Genomic DNA, 23664 nt, shown 5'->3' on the forward strand with positions numbered 1-23664 from the left:
TGAGGAATAAGCTTAAGAGATCTATTGCATAACAAAGTGACTATAGTATAAAACAACAGATTATATTCTTGAAAATTCCTAAGAGTAAATTTTGTGTTCCCACACACACACAAAAATGCTAAGTGTGTGAGGTAATGCATATGTTACTTTGCTCGATTTTAGCCATTCCACAAAGTATCCGTATTTTAAATCATCATGTTATACACAATAAATATGTACAACATTTATTTGTTAAAGGTTTAAAAAAAGTGTATAAACAAATCTTACCTGGGAGCGATATCCAAGCCATTTATAAGTACTCCACCCAAGCAAAAGCTGCCTGTTGCACTAACAAGTATTAGGAAAATGACAATGCCGTAGAAGCTGGAACTCAGGTAAGGCAGGCATACACCAAAGATTGCAGGAAGGAGAAATCCTGGGGAGTGATTCAGACAACATAGTTAGGTGCATCCTAAAGACAGGGGAGAAGTATCTCCCAAGTGCTTAAATGTTCTGGCTGTTGCTTACCTGCTGCTGTGAAGAGTTTCCGGACAGCAATTACGCTGAGAATATTCCTGGTCAGGAAGAAGTCTGATAACTGACCTACTAGGTTACCACAGATCCAAGCAAACAAATAGGGAAGGGAAGACAGAAACCCATTCTGAAGAGGAAACATTATTCTTGGAGTGAGTTTGATGGGTAAAGCAGTACTGACACACAGAGTAATCCCTATGCTAAAATTTATTATCTAAAATGAGTACTTTCATATAGGAAACCATCAATATACAATACCAGAATTACTGCTGGGATCACATTACCCAAAGGAAAGAGAAAAATAGCTTTGAGGTCAGTAATATTTATCATAACCTGTCAAATCTTCCAATTTCAGTATCATGAAACATAAAAGCACTGGATAATAGAGAAGGAAGACTACATCGGGAATGGGAAATACTGACCTTGAGGAAAATAATAAGAGAGGATAAAGATGACAATTACGGACATGCGTATGGTGCTTACACTGGACCAGCTGCTACTAATCCTCGCAACAACTTCAGGGTTTCATGAAGTATAAAATTGAGTCAGAGAGAGTTTATAAGACCTTACTGTTATGCTGGGCCCTAGGCTGGTTTACTAGAAGTTCATTACAGAACGCGGCAAGTGGTAAGCCCAGACAGACTCCATTTCTAAAGGAGTCTTGTCTTGTCTGGTTATTATGGTTTCGAATAATAGGAGTTTGCCCATATCAGTGATTCTCCAAGCCAGATGAGCAATGGGTATGCCAGTCCTTCCAAAGCAAGACTTGAGTCTTGGCTTCATAGCCCAGACTCATTGCTTTACCTTGGAGAGGATTGGTAAAAGCTTGGCAGAGTGACAGGGCCTGGCTAAGTGACTTTCATAGGAGGCCCCCAGTCTCTGTAGGGAATGGTGGTGTTGAGCCTTAAGTAATATACAAAGGGAGTCACACAGTAAATGGGAGATGGGGAATGTGTGGAAACACAGATGCATGTATGCTGCTGCTGGAGTGCCAGACACTTGTGTCTGCATTAACGCCTTCTGTTTTGGACAATGTTCATATAAAGAGCAGAAACAGTTAATTTCCAGGTGAGGAGCAGTAGCCAGACAGTGTGAGGAGTTGGCAAGAGCTGAGACTAGGGTCATTAGAGACAGAAAAATGTACACAGAATCTTTCATGAAGTTAAAAACAGAACAAATAGTATACTTACCTCTTTTATATTAACATGAAGCGTGGAGTTGATAAACAGTGGCGTGTATAGTGTCATGATGATATGTGACCAGAAAAAAGTAAAACTACCAATGGAAATAGCCCAGACTGGAAGCGATTTAAGCATAGCCTTGATAGGCAGAGATTGTCTACTTGAACTGACCTGGAAAGAAATTCATTAATAATTAGCACATTAGAACAAACTGGAACATGTTTAGTTTGGAGTAGAATCTTAGAGATGCCAATATGGAGAACTGTGCTCTACCTGCTGGACCAGGGAGGATGTGATGTATTCCTTTTCACTGATGCTTATACATGGGTGGTCCTTGGGGTCATCATAAAACAGAATGAACCAGAGAAGACATAGAGCACAGCCACAAGCACCTATCAAAGCAGGATAAGTTAGAATTGGAAGTTTCTGTTTGTAGTGGATCTCTTTCCCAAATTCGCATTTTTCAATGTATTAGTCTGAGAACCTGGACCTCCTGTTTCTTTTTTGAAACTTTGCAACAGGTCTTACGTTTTTCATAGTCCTCCTTTTATCCACAGGGACCTCTCCCTGCTAGAAATAGGGTAAGGCCTATGCCCTTTCCTGATCTCCTATCCTCTGCTCCCTCCACTCATGACATCTGGGCCTGCCTGCCCTCAGGCCCTCATCTTTTCAAATTCCTTATGTGTTCCATCATAAGAATATGGCACAGCTGAGCCTGCTCAGGGCTTGACAATTGCCCAGTTGTTTTGTTTTTGTGTTCATAATGTTTAAGTTCAGGGATACATGTGCAGGTTAGTTATATAGGTAAACTTGTGTCATAGGGGTTTATTGTACAGATTATTTCATCACCCAGGCATTAAGCCTAGTATCCATTAGTTATTTTTCCTGATCCTCTCCCTCTTCCCACCCTCTACCCAGTGGTAGAGGTTGTTCCCCTCAGTGTGTGTTGTTCCCCTCTATGTGTTCACGTGTTCTCATCATTTAGCTCCCACTTATAAATGAGAACATGCGCTATTTAGTTTTCTATTACTGTGTTAGTTTGCTAAGGAGAATGGCCCCCCAGTTCCATCCATTTCCCTGCAAAGGACATGATCTCATTCTTTTTATGGCTGCATAGTATTCAATAGTATATATGTACCACATTTTGTTTATCCCGTCTATCATTAATGGGCATTTAGGTTGACTCCATGTCTTTGCTATTATGACCCAGTTTTGACAGCTTAGCCTCAGCCATGTTCCTGAGATATAGCCCAGACTTCAGGGATTGTTGGAGTTCTATAAGAGTTTGACAAGTTATTTATATGAGTTTTTATATGAATAACTTGACTGTGAGGAATTCTCTGTTGGGACAGGAAGTATATAGTGCTCACCAGTCAGTCTTCCAGAAGACTTGCATTCATTTAACAAATATTAAGTGCCGATTATTTACCATGCACCTATTTTTAAGTACTGGGGATACAGCAATGAATAAAACAGACAAAAATCCCTGCCTTTATGGAGTTGACTTTGTAGTGGATAAAAAAGAAAAAAAATTATTTTATTCAATCAACTCCCCAAAAATTCATATAATACTGTTTATTATCTCTTTTTCAAAATGAGCAAACTGAGACTTGGAAAGATCAAATTATTTGTGGGACATAAATGTTAGTGAGTTGTAGTTTACCTGGAAGCATGAATTATATTGTTTAGGGAGAAACTACACCCCTAGATGGGGAGGCTGGGGTGCTGGAAATAAAAATACTATAATAGAAATAAAGAATGCCTTTGATACATCAGTAGACTAGACATGACCAAGAAAAAATCAGTGAGCTTGATAAAATGGCTACAGAAATTTCTAAAACTGAATTGCAAAGACAGAAAAAAGAACTAAAAAGACAGAATGGTCTGGGCGTGGTGGCTCACGCCTGTAATCCCAACACTTTGGAAGGCCTAGGCGGGCAGATCACCTGAGGTCAGGAGTTCATGACCAGCCTGGTCAACATGGTGAAACCCTGTTGCTTCTAAAAATACAAAAGAATTAGCTGGGCGTAGTGATGTGCCCCTGTAATCCCAGCTACTCAGGGGGTTGAGGCAGGAGAATCACTTAAATCACTTAAATCCAGGAGGCTGAGGTTGCGCTGAGCTGAGATAGTGCCATTGCACTCCAGGCTGGGTGACAAAAGCAAGACTCCATCTCACCAAAAAAAAAAAAAAAAAAAAGGAATACCTAAGAATTGTAGGACAATTATAAAAGCTGTAATATACATGTAACAAAAAAATACCACAAGGTATAATATACATGTAAAGAAACATACCGGAAGAAAGAAAGAAATAGAGAAAGAGAGAAAGAGAAAAAAAGGAAGAAAGAGAAAGAAAGGAAGAAAGAAAGAAAAAGCAAGGAAGGGAGGGAGGGAGGGAGGAAGGAAGGAAGGGAAGGAGGGAGGGAGGGAAGAAGGGAGGGAGGGGAAAGAAAAAAATGAGAAAAAATATTTAAAGCAATAATTACTGAGAATTTCTTAAAATTAATAATAAACTTCAAACCACAGATATAAGAAGCCCAGAGAATGCCAAGAAGAACAAATTTAAAAAAAAAGTTATAACCTGACATGTTGTAACCAAATGCCCCCAGTTTTTTAAGAAAAAGGGAATGAATTACTATTTTTTAAAAAATTTTCTCTTTTTTTCCCCTTTCCCCTTTTCCTCTTGCTTCTCATTTCCAATTTAGCCCTTCAGAAATGCAAATACAACGTTTCACCTTCTCCCCTCACCAGACATTCGCTATAGGAAAAATTCTCCTAACCATGTGCTTCAAGTCATAGCTCTCTTCCAGAGCTGACAGTCAATCTGCAGACCAAATTGCCAGGGAACTTTCATCTCTAGGGCGTGGCCTCAGAACTTCCACTCTCCAGGAGTGGCCTTGGAACTTTCTTCCACCAGGAGAGCATATGGAAAACATGCCCTTTTTGGCCACTTTTTCAACCTACTTCTGTCCATGAAAGTGCCACCTCAACTGTGCAGTAGATAACTGCCTGGTAGCAAGGGGACCCCTGCCCTTGCTCATTTCCTCTCCTACCTTATGAAAATGCTCACTTTTTTTTTTTTGCCACTTCAGCTCCAAAGGTGAAATGGCACATTTAAAAGCAAGAAATTGTGTGTCCCTTCCCCAAGTTAGCTTTGGAATAAATCCACTTTTCTTGTACCAGACCCCACTCTTGTTAATTGGACTGTACATGTGGTAAGCAACTAACTTGATTTTCAGTTACAATATAATATTCAACTTCAATAAATCAAAGACAATTTTGAAAGAAGCCAAAGGGAAAAAAATGACCTGGAGAGTCATGTTTAAATTTAGAATTCTGAACACAAATCTCTGGCGACTAGTCTGAAGCTTGACCCATTCCTACCCAGATCCATTCCCACCTTCCTAGGTACTTTGAATGGATATATGTGGAAACCCTTGCCTTCCCCAGTGGTGTACCATTCATATCTTGTGCAAATAGTGCCTCCTACCTCCCTTGGTCACTCCCCAATCCAATGGCTATTGGGAAGAACCCTGCTGGTCTTTTCCAATATAACCAATAGCCTTAGTTCTATTTAAGCAACACATTCCAGGTATAATGATTAGAAGCAGAGTCATGAGCTCTACAGAGCCTACTGTCTTGGCACCTGCCCTATGAAGACAGCCTAGCTAGAGAGGGGCTAGAATGGGCTCTCCACAGTGTGGAATCCAGGGCAAAGGCCCTCTGGCCTGGCCTCAGGGCAGCTGTGACAGAAGCCATAAGTGATCTTGGCAACAGCTGTGTCTGATGGCACAGACACTAGTCAGATGTGAGTTAAGGAGAGTGTGAGATGCTAGGAAATGTAGGCAATGGGTACAGACAGATTATGCAATGATTTCAATGGTCAAAGGGAAGTTACTTGAGAGAGAAGACAGGGAAAGGGAATCATTTTAGAGATTTGAGAAGAGTTAAGAAGTTTGAAATAGTCTTTAGGAGACAAATATAGCAGGATAGACAGGCAATTTTTTTTGTTTTTTTTTTTTTTTGTTTTTTTTTTTTGAGACAAGAGTTTCACTCTTGTTGCCCAGGCTGGAGTGCAATGGCATGATCTCGGCTCACTGCAACCTCCGCCTCCTGGATTCAAGTGATTCTCCTGCCTCAGCCTCCCCTGTAGATGAGATTACAGGCGGCCGCCACCACACCCAGCTAATTTTTTTCTATTTTTAGTAGAGACGGGGTTTCACCATGTTGGCCAGACTGGTCTCAAACTCCTGACCGTAGGTGATCCACCCACCTTAGCATCCCAAAGTGCTGGGATTACAGGCATGATCCACTGCACCCAACTGGCCAGGCCATTTTAAGTGCAAATGTAAGTCTGTGACTCAATTTACTCTATTTGGTAATCTCCAGCAATTATCAGCTGCTTAAATACAGTTATTGTCTTATTCTTTAAAACAGTATCTATTCAGATTTGTTCAACTTTATTGGCAAGAATATTCAAATGGAATTTTAAAACAATCTTGGTTTTAGTTTTCCCTCTGCCACTAATGAACAGGTCATTTGACATATGTGGACATCATGTAATTTCCAGTAAAAGGGTTGTGGGAGGCAGACACCTAAATTCCTAAACAGCTGTCATCTAATCTCTTTTCCTCAATTCTTACTGATGAGGTAGAAACATGTGAGGGACTTCACAGTAAAGCTATTATCATAGTACAATGTGTAGTTGTGTAACAGCTTCGTTTGAGTTTCATGAAGCCACCCATGATAACTGTAAGTGGCATACATTGCTGTACATGATCTTATCACAGAAATACAACATAAATATTAGATGTCATTCAACCCTTGATCAGCAATGTTGGGCAGCATTAGTTATTCCAAAGTTTTCCTTATATGGAGCTGAAACCTCTCCCCTGCTCCCCCGCTTCCCTATAATTTCTGCATATTTGGGTTAGTTTTGTAATTCAAAACAGATCTGCATTTTATTTATATGAAAGTCCTACCAGGTATGTTTTCTCAAGTTTTCTCTTCCTCAGGCTAGACATTCTCAGTTTTTTCAGCCCCTTTCCTGATAAGGGGCTGATGTTCCATCACTATACTGACCATTGTCTACTACTGAAGACTTACACAGTCATTAACAGCAATGGAATTTTGAGGATAGAAGTTGTGTTTTCAGATTAGGCCTCTGCCATCTGCTCACTGTATGTATTGGATATCTTCTGTTTGTCTCCCTAGATGTACTCCTCATCCTTCTTCACCTTGCTTTGGCTACAGATGGCTGATTTGAATGAACATCAGTAGGCCCCCATGTCCTCTGCTTCTACCTGGATTTGGCCAACAGAAATTCCAGGCAGAGATGAGAGGGAGAGAATTGAGTGAAATCAAGGTGCTTTTTCAAACCCTGGTTACCTCTGTCCTGTGATTGTCTCAATCTATGTGTCCTTTGATGAAAAATGAGGAGGCATCCTGCTCTATAGAGCTCTCCTAATGGATTCTGATAACTACTTCCTTGCTTGATGCCTTTGGACCTGGGGATGCTAGATGTTACAAGCTCCTGTATCACTAGCCCCAGGTAACTGGACTATTCCTGGGATTCCACCACATCTCATACTTACCTTTTTAAGTGATCATTTTGTAAATAAATTCTTCTAATTTTGCCTTAAGTATATGACTTTGATCAAGTTACCTAAGCCTTTTGAAATTTCCTCACATATCAAATGGGCATAATAGAACCTATCCACATTTTCTTATTCACAAACCTGAAATCAAGATCAGAGAGCCAAAAGTGATTTTATCACTTATTTGTAAACCTTATTTCTTTATAGTTTTTGTGTGTTCTAGTTTGCACAGATTTCATTTTTTACTGTAGAAATTAATGTGTTTGATTATGGGGTAGTGCTCCACATCATGCTTTGAATGTTAAGTATAAAAAGTAATATATTTCTGAAATCTGTAAACTTATTTATTCTGATCATCCTTTTCCTGGAGAGTTTCATATAAAAGCATATGCATCTATAGCACCTACATTATAGAATTACAAAAGTTATGGACAAAAATACATGTATAGTTTTAAGCATCATAATACCTTGCTTGTGGTAGGAACTTAATGAATGTTGACTTCTCTCTTTCACTCAGTGGAGTTCATGATTTTTAATTTGAACTTTATATGAATTATTACTTTATATTGGGTTTTAATGTTTAAATTTTTCTTAGATTCTGAATAATAACTAGGATTTTACAGAAGGAGACTCACCAAAAATATAGAAGACCATGGGCCAGCCCAGAGATTCACAGATAACTCCAGTCACAAGTAGGACAATAAAGGGTCCCAGCAAAAACCCTAATCAGTAGGTACAAAGAACATCCCTAATTAATGCAGGCATCTGAAAGTACAGATAATGTAGTCTCGCTGTAGCAATGAACAATTTCTTGTGAAACAAATTTGTGTATCATAACACAAATATCAGAAGAAAATAATAAAAATATTTTCTTTTCTCTCTTTTTCTCTGTTGAGATAAGGATGCCTCTTCTCCATTGTATACAATTCTCTCATCTTCACAGCAAGAATGCTGAAATAGATGATTTCCAAAGCCCTTGACCATTCAAAACACATGTTTTTTATGGCTCTAGGGAAGAACATAATACAATGAGGTGAAAATAGGATTCAAACGTTCTAGTCTCTAACTCTTTACCTGATGTACTCATAGAAGTAAGTCGGCCTCGTTCCAAGGGAGGAGCCCATTTGACATATATTTCAAACTGGGCTGTTCCAACTATCCCCTGAAATGAGAAAGTTTTGACATTTAATCTCTAATATTTCCTGTGAATTTAAACTCTGTTTGGTTTTAGCATTATTTTAATACCTGGGCTGCTCCCTGAACTGCTCGACATACAATAACCCAAGCTACTCCAATTCCAGCTGCTGGTGGGATGAGGAGGCTTAACACAGAGCTGAGGCATAATGCAAAGCCAATCATTTTCTTTGTAGAGTATATTCCAGAGAAGTATCCAACAGGAACTTGGATGATGACGAAACCATAGAAGGTGGAACTCAAGATGATTCCCTGGATATCTGGGCTCCAGTTATACACAGGGTTCTAAAAGACAAGCGGGGACACGTCGAATCACTCTGCATATCAGAAATTTACTGTGACATTTAGGGATTCAGGGAAACTGTTCTTCTGGCTCACCTCATGTAAAGTAGCTCCCTTTTTATTAGTATTCTTTATCACATGACCTTCTTTATTCTTTAATCACACCATTTTCTGTACATATTTACATTTTATTGTTGGAGTAAAGTCCTCACAGTCAAGGACACCATCTGTACCTCCCTCCAGTACCTCTCATAGCATAGACATTTAATGCTTGTTTCTTGAACGTTGCTAAACTGCATGTAAACTCCTCCTGCACAGCATACATACATTTAAATAGTTAATTTCTTGTACTTCATAGTATACTGCAGTTGTGAATTTCCTCTTGCCTGTTCACTTTCTCTAACTCCTCCATTAATTTAAGCTCATTCACAAAACCACTTTTCCCCACATACATATTGCTCCCAGAGAGAAAAGTTGTGATAGAGAGAAGATAAAACCATGAAGAGTTCTATCTGAGCTATAAAAACAACTGCATGGAACAGTGAAAACAAAAAGGCCATTTCTCTTCTTTCACTTGGTTCTGATGTGGCATATTTTTTCCAGAATGCATTTGTTGGTCCATTCCTAGGTTAGAGGTCCTTCTATAGTTTCTTTTTACATTATTAAAGAATGATAAAAGAAAATCTTAATATTCAATTTATTGTTGAGACTATGAAGAAGGAGGTTGCACACGTTTTGGACCCACTGAAGAGGAAGAAATCTTAATGGTAGTAGGGGAGGACAGGATAAAGTTTATTTGGAAGTGTCTAAGATAGTGGCATTTTCTAAACTTTCTCTGTTAGTTGCATAATTAGGAGGAACATATTAAGCAACAAAGAGTTTCCTGAATAAACGGTGAATGTGCTGGGTGTTATTTTTGGTTCAATATTAAATAAAATAGGTAGGAATCCATATGTTTGTTGTTATCACTATTATCTTATCCCTCCATTCCTCTTTTTTTCTCTCCTTTTCAAGTCCCTGTCACCCTATAGTTGTGGTCTCTAGAGTGTATATTTCTCTTGGATGGAAAAGGACTTCCATGGAGAAATCTGGTAGGAGTGACTCTCTGAGAATAACAAATAATAACGAGTGAGTCACATCTGTATAGTAGCCTGGGTGCCAGCGAAGTTCCAGATCTTTTCCACTGAGGGGAAGAAGGCTATACAGAAGATGAAGCAGAATGCTCACTCAGGTTTTGTTTTGTTTTTCTTGTTTTTAATCACAGGAAGCACCAAGGAAGTCAATACTTACCCTTACCCATATCAGGTGGGCCAGCAGGCATTTGTTCAACTCTCCCTGTGCATGTGAACAGATCACTCAAAATCTTGGATAGTTTTTCTTATGGCTTAAAGCCATCACTCTCCACAGCAGAATGTAGAAAATAAAAAAAGTTCACCAGAATTGGTTTAAATCCCTTGAGCTCAGACTGAAACTACCCACACCAGAAAGATAAATCCTCAGTTTATATTTTTCTATTCAATGCATTAACTAGTTGCCATTGAACAAAGTACTCCACATATAAACGTATAAATGACTCTATGTAAATCTTAGAAATAAATATATATACACATTTGTATGGGTCATATAAATGAATAAGAGATATATAATACCTAAGTAAGGAAAATGTATCAAGGGTATCACTAGATAATTTATAAGAGAAAAAAATGGAAATGATCAATAACCATAGGTCACAGAAATATACAAATGTGTAATACTATTAGTAATAAAAGAATATATACTTTAAAGTTATGGTAGAATTTCTGTCAGGTTGGTACACTTTAAAAAGAATAATGACACATTCTCCTTGACTTTGATGGAAGAGGGAAGACTGACTACAGAATATTCCTCATCTACCTTCTTTTTCATCTTCTTTTCTATAATCAGTGTTTCTTACTGTGGTAAAATATCTGTGTGTGTCTGTTCTTCCTTGTTTTTCTTGTTATTTCATCTTTTTTTCTAAAATGTTCTTTCTGACTTTTTCATAATCCTTTCCTGTCAGTTTCCTTTTTTCATTCATCTGCTCTTCAAGCATAGCCTCTTGTGGTCTGGCCATGTCTACTTTGAGTTCTTGTAGATACTGCACTATGGTGCAGTATCTTCCATAGCTATAATTGCTTTACTAATTTTTAGGTTATTTTGTAATGTTAGACTACAATTTAGATCTACTTTGTGGAATAATTTTCTGGTGTGTTTTTCTATTTAGAATAATTATTTATTCTATTTCTTCATTTTTAAATGTAGTACCTTATGTAGCAGTAAACTGAATTGTGACAGGAGATTTCATGGGATGGCAAAAGGTTTCATGGGGTGGCAGGCTGATGCATGTGCTAGAGAAATCTTTCAAGCTCCATAGCTCAAGAGCTCCCTCCTCTTTTAAAGTCATAGTGAAGGCTCTAAAATACAACTCCCATGAGTAGCCATTTCTCTAGAATATGAGGTTCTCAGTATTTAAACCAAAGCATTGGAATACCATAAAAATTTAAGAATACAACTCAAAACACTTTTATATAAAATAGACTTTATATAAAATAGATTTTATATAAAATAGATAATTGACATAATAAACTGTATCTATATATATACTTGTGAAGCTATCACCACCTAGAAGTTTTATATTAAGGGAGTCCTGTCGTATGTACTCTTTTTTATTGTCTAGCTAATTTCACTTGGCATAATTATCTTAAGTTTTATCTATGTTGTTCTTTGTGTCAGTAGTTCATTCTATTTATACTGCTAAGTAGTACTATATTTTATGGATGTGCCATAGTTTGTTCATTCATTCACCTACTAATGGACATTTAGGTTATTTCCAGTTTTTTGGCTATTGAAATAAAGCTAGACAAAAATGTTTATAGAACATTTATGTATAAGTCTCTGATTGGACATATGTTTTTATTTCTCTTCAGTAAATAACTAACAGTGGAATGGCTGTCTCATATGGTAGGTGTATGCTTAATTTTTTTATGAAATGACAAAATGTATTCCAAAGTGGTTGCACCACATTTCATTCCCACCAGGACTGTAGGAGAATTCTAGTTCCTCCACATTCTTGCACACATTTTGTATTTGCAATCATTACAATTTTAACCATTTGAATCAGTGTACAGTAATTTATCTTTGTAGTTGATGTTTGTCTCCAATGTCAAATGATATAGAGCATCTTTTCATGTGAGTATTTTTCCTCTGTGTATCCCCATTGGTGAGATAGCTGTTCACATCTTTTTCCCATTTTTTGTATTGGGTTGTGTTTTTTAATTGGGTGTTGATAGAAGTTCTTTATAAGATATGATTTGCAAACATGTGCCCCTGTCACTGGCTTGTTTTATCATTATCTTAACAGTATTTTAAATTCTGATGAAGTCCAGTTTTATGTTTGTTCTTTTGCATATCTTAAAAAATCAGTTGTTCATATGTGTGTCAGTCTCTCTGTTATATTTCATTGATTTATTTTCTGTCTTTACACTAATTCTATGCTGTCTTTATTACTATAACTGTGTAAGTCTTAAAATTCCAGTAAGTAGTGTTACACCTCCAACTACTAATTTTCAATGAACATTCAGAGGTAATTCAATGGAGAAAGAAAAGATTTCTCAACAAATTGGGCTGGAAAAAAATTGTATATCCATATGTAAAAAAAAAATCTTTAATGCAACATATACAAAAAGTAATTCAAAATAAATCACAGATTTAACTGTAAAATGAAAAATTATAAAACTTCTAAAACATAGAAAATTTTTTGATCTTGGGTTATGTGAAGATTTCTTATATGCAACAACAAAAGCACAACACATAAAAATGTTAAAAGAAATTCTTCAGGCAGAAGAAAAGTGATATAGCTAAAAAATGTGGATTTACATTTAAGAAGTAAGACCATTAGAAAAGAATAAATGAAAGTGGAAAATATTTTATTTTGAATTGATCTAAAAGATAACTTTTGTTGAAGGAATGTTTTGAGTGTTTATAACATATAGATACATAAAATGAATAACAGTAGTCACGGAGATGGGAGAGAGGAATTGGAAGTATTCTGTTACAAGATGCCTTCATGATACGTGAAATAGTGTAGTGTTATTTGGGGGTAGATTTATATTGTTACAAATGTATATTATAAAACCTATGGAAGCTATTAAAACAGTTTTTTTTCAAGTATAAATGATATATCAAGAGGGGAGATAAAATTCAATCATATAAAATGCTCAGTTAAACCCAGAGAAGGCAAAATGTGAACAAAAAAAAAATTAGCAAAGAACAGATTTAACAAATAGAAAACAGTTACCAAGTGTGTATTTTCCTATTCTTCCTTTCAGTTCTCAGTTTTTGCCTCCTATATTTTGCTGCTCTGTTGTTAGGGATCATTTGTTGTTAGGGATCATGTTTAGAATCATTTGTTTTTGGAGAATTCGCTCTTTTTATCATTGGGTAATGCCCTCTTTATCTCTGGTTATCTTCATTGCTATAAACTCTGCTTTGTCTAAAATTAATATAGCTACTTCAGTTTTCTTTTTATTTGTGTTCTCATGGTTGCATAGTTTACATCTTTCTTCATCCCTTTACTTCTAACCTATCTGAGTATTTATATTTTAACAGGATTTCTTGTAGATAGAATATTTGAGGATCTTTATTTGTTATCAATTCTAACAATTTCTGTCTTTTAACTGGTGTGTTTAGAACATTCACATTTAAAGTGATCATCAATATAGTTGGATTAAAATCTACCATCTTTTAACATTTCTTTTGTGATAAGCCTGCTGACAGTAAATTCATATATATGGAGGGAAAATTGAAGGACAAAAATTGAAAGACAATAAAGGCTTTTTCAAGTTACAGCTACAGCTTGAAATTTTATAGCCTTTCAATGTCAATAATTTTATTGAATGCAGAATTCTAGGTTGGCAGGGGTTTTCTTTCTTTCAACACATTAAAAAGTTCACTTTTCTCTCCTTGTTTGCATGGTTTCTGATGAGAAGTCTGCTGTAATTCTTATACTTGTTCCTCTGTAGGTATTTTCTTCCTCTGGTTTTATTGAAATGTTCTTTTTGTCTTGGTCTTCTGAAATTTAAATATGGTATGCCTAGGTGGCTTTTCTTTGTTTTTCTTTTTGCTATTTATCTTGTTAGGTGTTCTCTGAGCTTCTTGGATCTGTGGTTTGATGTCTGTCGTTAATTATGGAAAGTTCTCGGCCATTTTTAAAAAAAAATATTTCTTGTTTCCTATTCTCTCTAGCATTCTGGTCATGTACATGTTACACCATTTGATACTGTCTACAATTTGGGAATGACCTGCTAATTTTTTTTTCATTCTCTTTCTCTTTGCATTTCAACTTCAGAAGTTTCTATTGATCTATGTTCATGTTCACTAATTCTGTCCTCAGTGGTGTGGAGTCTACTGACGAGCCCCTCAAAAGCATTCTTTGATATAGTTTCCTTGATTTCTAGTTTTTCTTTCTTAACTCTTTTTATAGTTTCCATCTTTTTGCTGACATTACCTATCTTGTTTTTATTTTTTCCTGCATCTACATCTTCTGGCAGATAACAACTGATTATCTTCCAGAAATGAAATTAATGAAACATTTAAATATCCTGCAAGTCAAAAACTTAAAAAATGTAATGTGTCTTCACTTTCCACTTCTGGTTTAAAATGCTTTCCTTTTTTTTCTCTTGTCCAAATTTCTAGATTGTAAAGAAACCCTAACTCTAGGGTTTTATTCTCCCTCACATAGAAGGATTTACACAACGAGCCCTTCAGAAGTATTGAGGCATACTTTAATCATGGAGCATTTTATTTAGGTCACTCCTGGCAAGGTAGATGAAGACTTGAGCTTCTTTTTCAGTTATATTATCATATCAATACAATTCCATCTCTACACAAATTAGTTAGCAAGACAGGCTTTTAAACATTTGACTGTGGAGAAAATTATTGATATACCTTTATATTATCCAGGAGCTTCTTTGTGGAGGTGTTGGGCAAACCATGTGGATCTGTGCTATTCACCATGACTACCATTGTGAGGTTCAGGCATGCGCGCTGTGCTGTTGTTATAACATTACAACAGTGCACAAGGAAAGACAGTCCATAGCGAAAGGAACAGAAACCTGGAACTACAAAGTAAAACAGAAAGTCTCAATTGTTGACACAGCTGAGATAAAAGCATACTTTAAGTATAGGAGGGACATTCAGAAATTTGGACCCCTAGATATTAATTTAAAATTTTATTGTACTTAATGACCTTTGATAAGTATTATATAATAGGAAGATGTGAGACTGATATAATAGTACCATATTCTCCTTAAAATTATAACGCCAACTAGAAATTCCAAGAAAATTAAGCCAATCTTTAAAGTTCTTTGGCTCATGTCTATTTTTAAAAAGACCTTTTATAAACAGCCTGTGTTACTCTTGGATATAAGTCCCCTTCATAACAACAAAGACATTTTCTGTCAAGAAAACTATTCCTTTTCCAACATTTTAAAAATACACTGGTTGAAAGACTCATATATGCCCAATGTGGAGAAAAATGGCATTTAAAAAAATGTAATTACTTATTGATATAAGCTAGAGTAATCAGTTGGTATACAGCCAAACAAGTTCATTGATGGAAGAAAGTAGGGAGTCTGGAAACAGATACGTATATATGGTTAACTTTTAAAAAATAAATGTACTAATGCAATTCATTGGAGGAAAGTAAAGTCTTTTTCAACAAATGGCATTTTTTTTCAAGAGAAATATAGGCATATGTCTACAAAACAACATGTACAGAAATGTTTATAGCAGCTTTATTCAAAATAGCAGAATGTTTGGAAAGAATGGACATATCATGATATTTTAATACAATGCATATTACTCAGAAATAAAAGGAAGGAACTACTTATACACAACAATTTGGATAAATCTGGATGAATTTCAACAAAAACACGTTCAGTTAAAGAAGCTAGACACCAGACAGTATATATTATAGGAATCTAGTTTTACGAAGTTCAAAAACAGCAAAATTAATCAGTATGGCCCCCTCCATCTCCAAAATCAGCAATGAGAATCTACTTTATGTTGAATCTCTCTCGTTCTTTGAATCTAACTACTCTGTCTTTGACCCGTACAACCAGATTTAAAGGGCTCATGTGATTAGATCTCTCCTAACTGCATAATTTTCCTATTTAAGATTAACTGATTTGGGACCATAATGACATCTGCAAAACCCCTTGAAGCAGCACCTAGCTTAATGTTTGCTTAAATAACTGGGAGAAAGTGTGTATACACCAGGGGCTGGGAATCTTGAAAGTAAACGTAGAATTCTGCCTACTGCAGTCCACCATCTGGCTCTTAAAGACTCATGTTCATTTCACATGCAAAACATATTCACCCGTTTCAAGCTTCCCAAAGTCTTCGTTTTATTACATTATTAGCTCAAGTTCAAAACCTCATCAAAATCTCATAGCACAGTCCAAATTCTCATCATCTAAATCAGGTGTGGAAAAGGCGCCTATGATTAATCCCTCCTTGGGCACAATTTCTCTCTGTGGGCTTGTGAAACTAAAGAGACGAGTTATATGCCCCAACACTTTTACCACGTAATGGTGGAACAGGCGTGGGATAAAGCTATAGACATTCCAGTTCCAAGGTGGGAAAATAGAAGCGAAAAGGAGTCATCGATCCATAAAGGTTCTGAAGTTCAGCCAGGCCCATGTTGGATTTTTTATGAGGCCTGGAGATAATTCTTGTGGCTCTTGGCTGGGCTCTGGGCTCTGGGCTGTATCCTCTGTGATCATTGTTCCACCCAAGAATACAACAGGGGCCAGGGAGCTTGGGGGCCATCTTGGAATTCTGTCTACTGCACATTCATAGTTAACTAAGAGTTTTTTATTACAAATAAATATTAACGTCATAAATAAATAGATTTTTTATATCTATTGAGATAATCATACAGTTTTCCTCTTTCAATTAATTTGTGTGGAGTGACATGTATACGTTTTCTAACATTAAGTTACTCTTTCATTTTGAGGATAAACCTGACTTAGTGTGGTGGTTGCTTTTTTAATGGTTTTATAAATTCTTAGACTTGTTTTGTTCTGTTAATATTTTATTTAGGATTTGGTATCTTTATAATTTTCATAGGACTATTTTGCTTTATATGTTGGAAGCTATTTTATTGGATGTATAAATATTTTATATCATCCTATCGAATTGAATTTTATATCATTTTGCAACATTCTTATAGAATCATTTGAACTAGTAAAAGACCGTAAACAAATTAGATGTTTATAAATCAGTGACCATTTAAATAAATTATAATATATCCATCCGTACCAAAGTCATTTGCAGCTATAAAACTGCTGAGGAAAAATCTCTGCCGAAAATTGTGGAATACTCTTTAGGTAAACTGTTAAATGAAAAAAAGCATTAGTACCCAACAAATAGTTGGCTAGTTTTCTGGACTAGCCTGAGCTTCCATTGTTAAAAGATAAGAATATTAGATAAAAATATGCTTAAAATAAAACATTTTATTAAAAGCATGGGTGATCTAAGAGGAAAGATGAAATATTCAGGCCAAGGGCTTAGTGAAGATGGGGGCCTCAAAACATAAGTTGAGCATTGAAGTCAGATGTTTCACTGTGGACTTTTGATCTTGGAATTTGGGGCCTTCCATGATATGGGGACAACAGGAATCAAATACCAAGGTCCTAGCAATGTGATAGTATATACTAGGAGACCCTCTCCTAAAATACTTAGATATCAAAGACTTACATGGTCAATAGAGGATGAACACATTGTCCCTTTACCTTGTCAGTGGACTGCCAAAAAAATTTGTGCCATATGAACTTAAGAGCTGAATAGAAGAGGGTAAAAGAATACTCCTGAGAAATTTAATAATCAGTCAACCCTTCCTTTGATTTGCAGCCTAAACTCATTATCTTTGGAAAGTGAATGGATCTAGAAAGCCATCAGAAACTTTGTAAACACCCCTGCAGGAGAGAAAAAAGTCTCAACATGGTAAAGGCGAAGTCACTGTCACCACGTCAGAGAAGGGCTCATTGTCTTGGTCATTTAGGGGTACCCTTTTGAGTTTTACTCATTTCTCTCCTCCACATTGCTCCAGAAAGTCCATGAATTATATCTAAACAAGTTTTAAGTTAAAAAGAAGACCATTTCTTTTTCTAAAGTGTTTGGGATTGAGTAATAGTAAGAATACTGCATATCAAACTCATGGAGAGAGCAAAATGTGAATCTGTTAATATATTTATCAAGAAAGAAAGAATTTTAAAAATTGGAACTGAACAAAGGAACAAACCCAAAGAGTCTAAAAGGAATTAAATGCATAAGGGCAGAAATGAATGACATTAGAAAAAAAAAGTATATACATACATATATATATATATATATATATATATGAACTTTGAATGCAAATTAAATGGACAACTTAAACAATCAAAATAATTAAGTATCAAAGTTGATACAAGAAGAAATATAAAATTTAATATACAGTAACTTTTACATAAGTTGAAAAACTATACAATCTATTGTTCATCTCCTTTTCTGAGATTTTGTCCCCTATGACATTGACACAACATTAAGCCAATAGCAGTAATCCTCTATTGTTGTCACTCAGCTGTTGATGTCCAAGAATGCAGGGACTCAAGAACATTCATCCTGCCTTACTTCCTCTTACAGATGTATCTCTCCTTCTCTTGGAGATGGAACCAAAATAGCCCAGATTTTTCTGATATTTTCCACTAAATGATAAACTGACAAGTGTACAAAAATGAAAATACAGTGTGAGCCACCAGAGTATATAGAATCTTTTTATTTAGGGCTTTTCTGGTGGGAAGCCATAGTAGGACTGGTTTCTTCTACCTTCTTTCCTGAACATTTTTAAGACCCCATATGTATTTCACAAAAATATTTCTCCACATGGAATCTGTGATGTAATATTTAAGAAGCAGAAAGCCTATTTAATGGAACAGAATAAAGTGCTACCTTTTTTGCGAGGCAACTGGTTATCCATTTGCATACACGACTGAAGTTGCTTCTCTTCTTGCTAAAGGGTTTGGCCTCCACCCACTGTGAGCGCAAAACACGTTGATGTCAGCATAATGTAGAGAGGCAACTGACCAAACACTACCCAGTTCTCCTCTCTGATTTAAAACTGCTTCCAAGGATAACTTGCTCCATCACAGCAGTGCCCATTCACCTCCATTATGTGCTTCCCTTGATATTTATTTTACTTTTGTGATTGCTTTGGTTGATTAAAAATATATGGAAGACCTGAAAACTGCAGAGAACAAACAAATAACCCTGCCAATCCAGAATTCTAAATCCATGGTAATATTCCTCCAAAGTGAGAAATGGAAAGAATTCATTGCCAGTAGACCTGCTCTACAAGGAACATTAAAAGAAGCCTTTCAGGCAGAAGGAGATTGCTATAGGTCAGAAACTTGGCAGTACAAAAAGAAAGGAAGAATATCAGAAAAGGAGTAAGCAAAGGTAAAACAAATTCCTTTTTTCCCCTTGTATCTTAATAGAGCTGAAAGATACTATCTGCTTACTGATACCACCAACTCAAGCAGAGGCTAATCATTCGTAATACTTCCACTGTCCATATCTTCAATTTCCGTGGATAGAGCAGCCACTGCTGCAAAGTTTTATGGCAGGAAGTACTGTGGATGAATCAGAGTGGAGCGGTCTCCTATCAGGCAACCCCTTACCATCAGAATTCAGCACCAATATGTGCTGGGCAGCTTAGACCTCAGGATTTTACCATATCAGATTATATGATACCTAGTGCCCCAAAGATACCTAAGTCCTGAGATTGGATTTGCAAAGTATTTTTGAATAAGCAATTTGCCAACCATCATTATCACACACTGGAACCTCTTCTGGGCCTGCTGTTTATTTCAATACATATATACATACACACCAAGCGCACACACAAACCACCCATACGTATGCATCACATACATACATACAACATAAACACATGGTACAAACTCCCTTTATGTTCTGCACACATACACTCCAGACACATAGCAAACCAAACTTATAAACACGTTACAATACTGCATCCGCAAAATGGAAGTACAAACTAAAAACACCACACACATAACCACATGCACACACAAACCATAGGCACATAGGCACCAGGCACACACAGTGTGCCACACACATTACAGACACAGCACACCACAGCTATACAAGCATCGTACACTGTACAACACACACTTCTGTTTTCTTGTGTCCCTGTGAACCTCACACTGATTGCTAAAAATATGTTCTTTTTTCTCTTGTGAAAAGCCTCAGAAGATAGGGCATATTCCACCCCTCCCCAAATTTTCCCCTATTGCTAAGTACTTTCAATAATATCTTTGCCAGGGAATGCCCCCTTATGGCCCTCTGGGGAATCAACTGATTGTTCATTTCATTTAATGAGCCCCTTATAAGAGTGAGACTAACCTGATTCGGAACAAAAAGTGATTTCTTCTTCCTCTGTGAAGACTTTTCTCTCAACTTTACACAATATTGACTTTCTGGGATTACCAAGTTTAGCCCCATAAATCATTCACCAAATCTTTTGACATCGCTGTGTCAAAGTTAAAAGCTTAATTTTTAACTTTACTTTTACCTTTTCCTTAAAGCTTCATGGAAGGTTGGAAGGTGTGTGGGTCAAAATCATCCAGTGGACCAGAAATCTGAGAATCTGCCAGTAAGTTCATGGCATAATAAGCGGACACCCTTAGTCTCTCTCCCTGCCCAGGAGATAAAGCTTGGCTGTCATAAGTGCTCTCAAGATTTCTCTATTAAAGATGGCTCTGGGTATTCAATGCTGTTCTCACAGGAATGTTGTGGCTTTCTAAATGCCCCATAAATGCCCTATTAAATTTTTACTCTTAATTCCCTTCCTTTCTTCTTCCTTTTCTCCCTTTTTTCTTTCTTCCTTCTCTTTCCCTTCTTCCTTCTCCCTCCTTCCTTCCTTCCTTCCCCTCCTTCCCTCACCCTGTCTCCTCCACACTCTTCTCTAAACGGTCCATCTGTCTGACATTCGGCATACTCAGAAAGAGGTACATTTTACTGAGGCATGTCCTCTGGAAGGTGTGGCTTCTCTCATGGCTCTTCCTGCAATTGCTGTAGGTTCTGGTTCAGCCACTTGGTTATAGTAATATCCAGAAACATAAAAAAAAAAAAAATAGAGAGACAGGATCTCACTCTGTCACCCAGGCTGGAGTGCTATGGTGCAATTATAGCTCAGTGCAGACTTGAACTCCTGAGCTCAAGGGATCCTTCCACTTCAGCCCCAAGTAGCTGGGATTACAGGTATGCAACACTGTACCCAGCTAATTGGTAGAGACAAGGTCTTGCTGTGTTGCCCAGACTGATTTCAAACTTCTTGCATCAAGCAATCCTCGTGCCTTGGCCTCCCGAGTGTTGGAATGACAGGTGTGAGCCACCATGCCTGTCCCCTAATACTTTTAATGTAGAACTCTTCGAAGGTAATCTACTAATGACTTAAACATATCCAAGCACTAAAATCAGGGATTTTGCATTATAGATCATTTATTTCATGCTTAACAAATATTTTTAATTTTTTTTTATCATGTTTTTAAAGTGCTCATTAAATGTTTGGCACATAGCGGATGCTCTGTAAATTGAACCAGTTATTTTTTTCCTCTAAAGAAATGTTGTAAATCTTTAACCCCTTTGCCCAGGAGACTTTGATGTTGTTATTGAGTTGGATTTTTTCTTTTTCAGAAGTCCAGATTCTGCTGGTCCTCTTCTGTATGTTGCAGAATTTTTGTACTGTCTGTTCTGTTTCATGCTTGGCAATTTCTGGCATTTTCTGAAAGAGGAGCCCTTTTAGTGATTGAAACCCCTAGGTCAGCAGTTGTTCAATGTCCATGTGTTAAATAATAACACTCCCATCTGCCATTAATATGGCAGTTCTGGTACTGATTACCTGAAGGAGAACCATCTTTCTGTTTGCTGGCCCCAAAGCTTTCTGCTGATCTGTGAGATTCTTTGAAATTGTTTCTTTTGGATTCTGTGTTTTATGTATTAAGTTTTAAAATTTATCATCTTATTATGGAAATGTTTAAGCATACAAAAAAGTAGATCAGTTTAAGATAACTGTGTACATATTCACCCACTTCAATAATTATCAATATTTGGCCATTTGAGTTTTCATTTGGTCATTTGAATGTTATCAACAACATTCAATGGTTGTTTTTTTGTAGCATTTTAAAGCAAATCTCAGGCATTATGTCATTTCTTCTGTAAAACATTCAGCATGGCTATCTAATTCATTAGAACTTTAAAAAATATAACTAACATGCTATCAGCACATCTAGTAAATAAACAATAATCCCTTAACATCACCTAATATCCACCCATTATGACAATTTTCCCAATTACTTCAAAGTTGTGTCCTTTATATTTGCTTGATTTAAGAAAGGATTTGGCCGGGCGCGGTGGCTCAAGCCTGTAATCCCAGCACTTTGGGAGGCCGAGACGGGCGGATCACAAGGTCAGGAGATCGAGACCATCCTGGCTAACACGGTGAAACCCTGTCTCTACTAAAAAATACAAAAACCTAGCCGGGCGAGGTGGCGGGCGCCTGTAGTCCCAGCTACTCAGGAGGCTGAGGCAGGAGAATGGCGTGAACCCGGGAGGCGGAGCTTGCAGTGAGCTGAGATCCAGCCACTGCACTCCAGGCTGGGCGACAAAGCAAGACTCTGTCTCAACAAAAAAAAAAAAAAAAAAAAGAAAGGATTTGAATAGGATCCACATAATGGTGCTTAATTGTTAAGGCTCTTATGTCTCTTATTTTATAATAATCCCCTCTCCCAGTTTACATTTGCCATTACTTAAAAACAACAACAATAAAACAGGATCCCTTGCAGAATGTCTCTCATAATTGGTTTGGCTAATAGTTCCCTTTTAGGATCATTTGATGTATTTTTGTATTTCCTTACATTCCGCAAACTGTGAGGTATATACAGAGGCTTGGTTAGATTCAGCACAAAAACACTTCACTGGGATATGGGATGATACAGGGTACTATCGCACCCTGTTGGGAGGCACATAATAGCAGGTTGTCTCACTTTTAGGGGTGGTAAGATTAATCAGTAGTTTCAGATATTCTTAGCCTGACTTACTCACTAATAAAGTTTTCATCAACCTTTCACCTATGGCTTTTAACTACAGTTAGTAAATGTTGCCTAGCTCCATCATTTGCTTAGAAGTTATAAAATGGTGATTTTCTAATTCTATCATGTCTCCTTCATTTATGAGCTAGAATATTTTTATAAAAAAGGAAATTTACTTTATCAAACATTTGGTAAGCTGGGAATACAGATTTAATAGGAAAGTTACCATAGTCACTTGATAAAGTTCTAGAATAACTTAGTGTCTTAGCAAAAATGACCAAGTACTATTATGACCTCATGGATTTTATTTGATGTTTTGCAATCTATTGCAGTTCTTATTCCTTTTTGATGCTACAGTTCTTCCTTCTTTGGCCAGTGGGAGTCCCTTCAAGCTGGTTTCCATGTCATTATGATATGACTCTTGTGGTCTTGAATAGCTTCCTTGTCTTCCAACACACAAAAAACTTTCCAGCTTCCTCTTATATATTTTCTATTCTCAGATCTGGGCTTTCTCAGGAAGTGCGGGGTCCTTTCAGCAGGAAGTAACGTTTAGAGACCACACTCTGAACACTAAGTGCTCATTGTTCCTGGGTTTCGCTGCTTTTCGAAGTTTTCAGTGGAAGAACTTGAAAAGGGTATTTTTTTAAAGAAATTATAATATTTTCCTCATATTTCTAATTCAAATTTAGGATTAGGGTTATTCTCAAAATTCCTTTGATTTTATAGTCTC

General features: G+C 36.7%; 1 protein-coding gene across 6 annotated transcripts in view; it reads right to left on the reverse strand.

Annotated features, from left to right (window-relative positions):
• The window catches only part of SLC17A1 (solute carrier family 17 member 1), a 55863-nt gene extending 35340 nt beyond the window's left edge, over positions 1-20523 (reverse strand). For 2 of the 6 annotated variants that reach the window (XM_009204554.4, XM_009204556.4), the window contains exons 1-9: positions 20248-20500; positions 14731-14903; positions 8536-8769; positions 8365-8452; positions 7926-8012; positions 1968-2086; positions 1704-1865; positions 508-640; positions 268-415 (exon numbers count right to left, since the gene is read on the reverse strand). In XM_009204554.4, coding sequence (XP_009202818.1) covers positions 268-415; positions 508-640; positions 1704-1865; positions 1968-2086; positions 7926-8012; positions 8365-8452; positions 8536-8769; positions 14731-14903; positions 20248-20353 — 1250 coding nt within the window. In that variant the 5' untranslated portion in view covers positions 20354-20500. Of the gene's footprint in view, positions 1-267; positions 416-507; positions 641-1703; positions 1866-1967; positions 2087-7925; positions 8013-8364; positions 8453-8535; positions 8770-14730; positions 14904-18774; positions 18859-20247 lie in introns of all 6 variants that reach the window. The other 4 variants (XM_009204558.1, XM_017957647.3, XM_009204553.4 and 1 more) reach the window with 4 other exon arrangements.
• Between the last annotated feature and the right edge of the window lie 3141 nt (positions 20524-23664).

Source organism: Papio anubis, chromosome 6 (genome assembly GCF_008728515.1).
Source record: "Papio anubis isolate 15944 chromosome 6, Panubis1.0, whole genome shotgun sequence".
Classification (NCBI taxonomy): Eukaryota; Metazoa; Chordata; class Mammalia; order Primates; family Cercopithecidae; genus Papio; species Papio anubis.